At 37.6% G+C, this 4,740-nt stretch overlaps 1 protein-coding gene across 1 annotated transcript; it reads right to left on the minus strand.

Annotated features, from left to right (window-relative positions):
• Positions 1 to 1,643: 1,643 nt before the first annotated feature.
• Positions 1,644 to 2,309, minus strand: LOC127854655 (uncharacterized). The gene has a single exon (XM_052389717.1). The coding sequence runs from the start codon at positions 2,307 to 2,309 to the stop codon at positions 1,644 to 1,646; it is 666 nt and encodes a 221-aa protein (XP_052245677.1).
• Positions 2,310 to 4,740: the final 2,431 nt, after the last annotated feature.

Raw genomic sequence — 4,740 nt, forward strand, 5'->3', positions numbered from 1 at the left:
AAAGCAACACATTCAATATTAATGAACAGCAAGTTTTTATTTCATAAAAGCATTTAAATATAGTCATATAGCATTACAGACATCATCAAATTTATTGTACATACAGTTATACACAAAACATGAGAAGAAAATGCACCATGTACGACAATTTCTAAAAAAAAATTATTTTTAAAAATAAAATTATTTGCCTACCTACCTACCCTAATTTTTTTGGCCATGTCAGTGGAAACAAACGATTTTTTTTTTAGGCCTAAGTGAATGCATATGGTCTGGAAAAGTATCTAATTCTGGTAACCATACCAAACTGGCACACTCATCATGAATGTTAGTGTATTCTGGCTGGACTAGTAACTGAGTAGGGGGTGTGGTATTGGGTGGTCTTATTTGGAAAAAATGCTATCCCTTAATAACAGAGTTTCTTAATACCATTTCCTTTTTTGTTGGTGCCAAAACCATGGAATCACCTGGTTTCTGTAATGAAATGGACACAAATTTATAGAGCGAACAATACATACAATATTATGCATATTTACATAGTTGTTATGACAGTGCAATAATACAAGTAAATATGTTAAAATATGTACATGGCTAGCCACTTGTATTTTTCATATTTAACATGTAATATTTTAGTATGGTTTAATTATTCTTACGTTAGTGCATAACTATTATATGTTTTTTAAAGAAAATGAAATATAGTCAATGGCATGTATGAGTTTGTGTTTTATAATTATCATTTCTAATTTTAATGTACTTTCATTTTGAAAACATGATTATCTCTTTGAAAGTATCTGGACAGTTGATTTTTTTTTAATCAGCCATCAGTTTATTATCACTAACTATAGATTATGATGGACTGCTTATTACTTTTTAACGCAATCTGGACAGGTGAAAGGCTCATCTTCATCCACAAGTTCAGTTAGGCAACCTGCATGTACCCATCCGTCACATTGGTCGCACTGTATCTATAGTAGATTTTCACCTGATGCGATATCTTCCACCCATGTGGTTAGACAAGCTTTACAGAAGTCCTTCGACATACTTGATCCGGATGTTTCTTCTTGGGGAACAACATTTTCCACTTTTCTTTTTAAGCATCCTTCACCTTTCAAGGGTCCTTTACCTTTCTTAGGATTTGCAGCAGAGCCCCCTTTCTTTTGTTCATTTTTCTTAGAGATTTGGGCTTGTTTTTTCAGGTACGCCACTTTTGCCTTAAGCTCTCTTTCTGTAAATTTGGTGATTTTTTCTAACTGTTTCAGTGACATTGTGCGAATACTTTCTGTTGAGGTCTGATTGTCTGGCAAAGTCTTCAACAGTGTTTTCCGGACTGGTTTCAATGTTTCTGGAGCCTTAGGGTAAACAAGAGCTTCTCTTAATACAGGTGAAACCAGACAGGATGAAGTGGATGGCGGTGTGGACAGAAGTGACACGATGTCAGGTGTTACAACCGATGACGTCTGTGTGGCTTGGAATGCAGTATCTGCTAGCATGTGCAGTCCAGTATGATGACCAGATGAACTACTCCCTTGTGAAGATGATGGGGGTTCAGCTGTCTTGTGCACTTTACTGTGCAGTTTCTTATAGACCTCAAAACAGGGTGACTGTGTTTCAATGTCATAGTTTTCCTCTATTCTTGTCCTGTACTTCTATAGAACTGGTGTGGAAAAAGTCTCTTCAAATACCTCTAGAGCACCCTTTGCATTTTGTTGACCAGGCGAGCATTCCATGGGCATGACTTGTGACACTCTTCCAGAAGTTGACGGTTGTTCTTCTGGTTTGGAAGTGAAAAACGTTCTTCTAGGTTTCAGGATTTCATCAGTTATAGCAGATGCATCTACTGGGTATATACCAGACGATCGGAATGCATTAATGACTGTTAGAGGTTTGCAGAAATTGAGAAATGCCTCTGTCAATTTCTCGGCAAACACCTCCTTGCCAATCGATCTTCCAGGATTTTCCCTACTGTACGTTCTTGCAACCAAATGCCACTTTGATTTCAATGGCTCGAAGACGCCTTTGTCCATCGGCTGCATCAGGTGGGTGGTATTAGGCACGATCCTGTACATCTCTATCCCCTTGCTCTTTGCATCAATGAACACTTTGTGATCACCATGACTACTGACACTGTCTAGCAACAAGACAACAGGACGATCAGTTCCAGCGTGCTTATCAAAATGGTCAATGAATTTTCCAAATGTGACAGCATCCATCCAACCTTTCTTGGTGTAAGCGATGGCTGATCCCTCAGTAGCTCCATTCAATGGATTGTACGACCTTGGTTTAGGTTCTGGAAATACTATAAATGGTGGCATTATCTGTCCATTAGCACAACCACAGTGCATAACTGTAAGTCTTTCTTTCCTTGCAGTAATGTGAGCCACTGACAACTCTCTCCGAGCTGGACCAATTACCCTTGATTTGTTACTTCCCATATTGAAACCAGTTTCATCTGCATTCCATATACGAGAAGGCTTATCAATGCACTCTTTGTTTACCAGGAAGTTTCTAAATTTCAAATACCAATTATCAGTGACATCCTTGGTAACTTTTGAGCGATTCAGCTCAAGTGGAGTTTCTGTGCGAATGTCTATGATAAGTGAGTTCCTATTCATGAAAGCAATGTACCAACTGTAACCTGGTTTACCATCAGTGAAAGGCGTTTTTTCTTTTCTCCCGTTTTACTATGTTGTGAACAAAATCCAGGAATTCACATGTTCTGAGGCCCATGCCTCTCTGCGCCATCTCACTTAACCATGAGGCCATATTCTCCTCCTCTTCTTTAGTGAAAACAGTAGCTGGACCTTTCACCTTATCTATGTCAGTTTCACCAGAATATCTTCTCTGTAAAAAGCTATATGGTAGATTGTATTCACGGGCAGCTTTTCTTAAAGACATACTTTCATTACATACGCTATAAAGGGCTCTCCGTACAGCCATCGTCTTCCTCGGACTCATCCGCTTCCCTTTCAGTTTGTATTTATTGGATACTGCCTTTGCAGATTTCTGTGCAGGGCTGGAGTGCACACGTTGGACTACCTTCTTTTTCTTCAAGGCATCTGAAACCAGAATAAAAACAAGATGTTTTTGTGAAACACTATGTCCCCCATATATTTGACCTTTGACCATGAAGGATGACCTTGACCTTTCAAACTCAAAATGTGGAGCTCCATGCATGAGAAGTTGTTATGAAGCTATAGTGTACATTAAATGAGCGATTTTGACCCATATATTTGACCTTTGACCTTGAAGGATGACCTTGACCTTTCACCGCTCAAAATGTGCAGCTCCATGAGATACACATGCATGCCAGATATGAAGTTGTTATCTTCAATATTGCAAAAGTTATGGCAAATGTTAAAGCTTGACGACAACCAACAAACCAACAGACAGAGCAAAAACAATATGAGCCCCAGTATAGACTTTGGGGAGGGAATAATAACATTCAATTCATATCAAGAGGTTTGAAACAAACATTCCCATTTTGAGCCTTCCATCTCATGGACCTACAAGACACAAGAAACTTTATTTAACTTTTTTTATAAACAATTAACAATAGCTATCAAAGCCTTTTGAAAGTTTATACAATGGGTAATTTGCAATAAAATGTGTCTATGAAAGTCATATATGCCAGAAAATGTCAAAATGAAACGTTGTGAAATCTATATGAAATTCAGAACAGCTCTAATTTGTAGTGTTCAACCTACATTCTGTACTTCAAACATTTCTGAGTCGACCCCTCACCTGATGAAACTGACGATTCGCTAAGGGCAAAATTAGGTCAATTTACTTTCATGTCAGCAGGCCATTAATCAAGCAAATGATCAGGGAAATAATATGATGGAGAAAAGTGCATACCTTGACCCTGCTTTTAAGCAACAAGTTTATTGTTCGCTGAAAATCACCGTCAGAAAACACGAAGTGAACTTCTGCCTTTCAATTTAAAACGAGGCTCTAAATCTGGATCAAAAAGACGCCGTGTTTGCATTTCATCTACCAAGATCAATACACGTTAATTGTCAACAGCCATTTTCAGTCTGCAAAAGTCAAAATGAAAGACCTCAACGACTAATGCATTATGATTTTAAAAGGCATGCATTAAATAAAATTTCCATTCTGTTGAATATTGTCTGATTCTTAAAGGGCTTCGATTCGTTATCGGCGAGTTGACTGTATTGCCCTGCATATTAAGTCAAATAAAGTGTCAGTCGCTGCAATTGTCTGTTAAATCGTCGATAGTGTACATGTAGAATCTATGTTGACATCGACATCATTTTGTCAGGAGCAATCGCCGCCATATTGGATTTTGATCATTTTCTTTAGAAAATAAAATGAATTATAGTAAAGTAAAAAAAAAAAATTCGCGGTCGTAATGTGTTACAATTCGCATGCTGCGTAAAATTGAATTGAGGCATATGGTGATATTTTACTAGTTTTACAGTTTGTGTGTGAGTTTTTTTAAGACTATTTTGCGTACCAGAACATATACATTATCACTACGCATGGTTACATTCGTTAGATTTTAATCGATTTTTTAAAAATGAATTGAAATAATTGTTAGGCTAAGATTAGATCTATTTATGTTAAATGTCACGTTGAAAAAAATCAAATGGGATGAATAGAATACTAGGATTAGCGTTGAATACAGAGAAGTTTATGTTGCTCGGCTCGCACACCGAAAGCGCTCACCAAGGCTCGCGCTTCCGGCGTTCTAAGCCTCTCAACATAAACTTCTCTGTATTCAAC

Source organism: Dreissena polymorpha, chromosome 13 (assembly GCF_020536995.1).
Source record: "Dreissena polymorpha isolate Duluth1 chromosome 13, UMN_Dpol_1.0, whole genome shotgun sequence".
In the NCBI taxonomy this organism is placed as follows: Eukaryota; Metazoa; Mollusca; class Bivalvia; order Myida; family Dreissenidae; genus Dreissena; species Dreissena polymorpha.

Coding starts and splice junctions, on each gene's coding strand:
- LOC127854655 (XM_052389717.1), bottom strand. CDS start 2,309: ATGCCACCATTTATAGTATTTCCAGAACCTAAACCAAGGTCGTACAAT.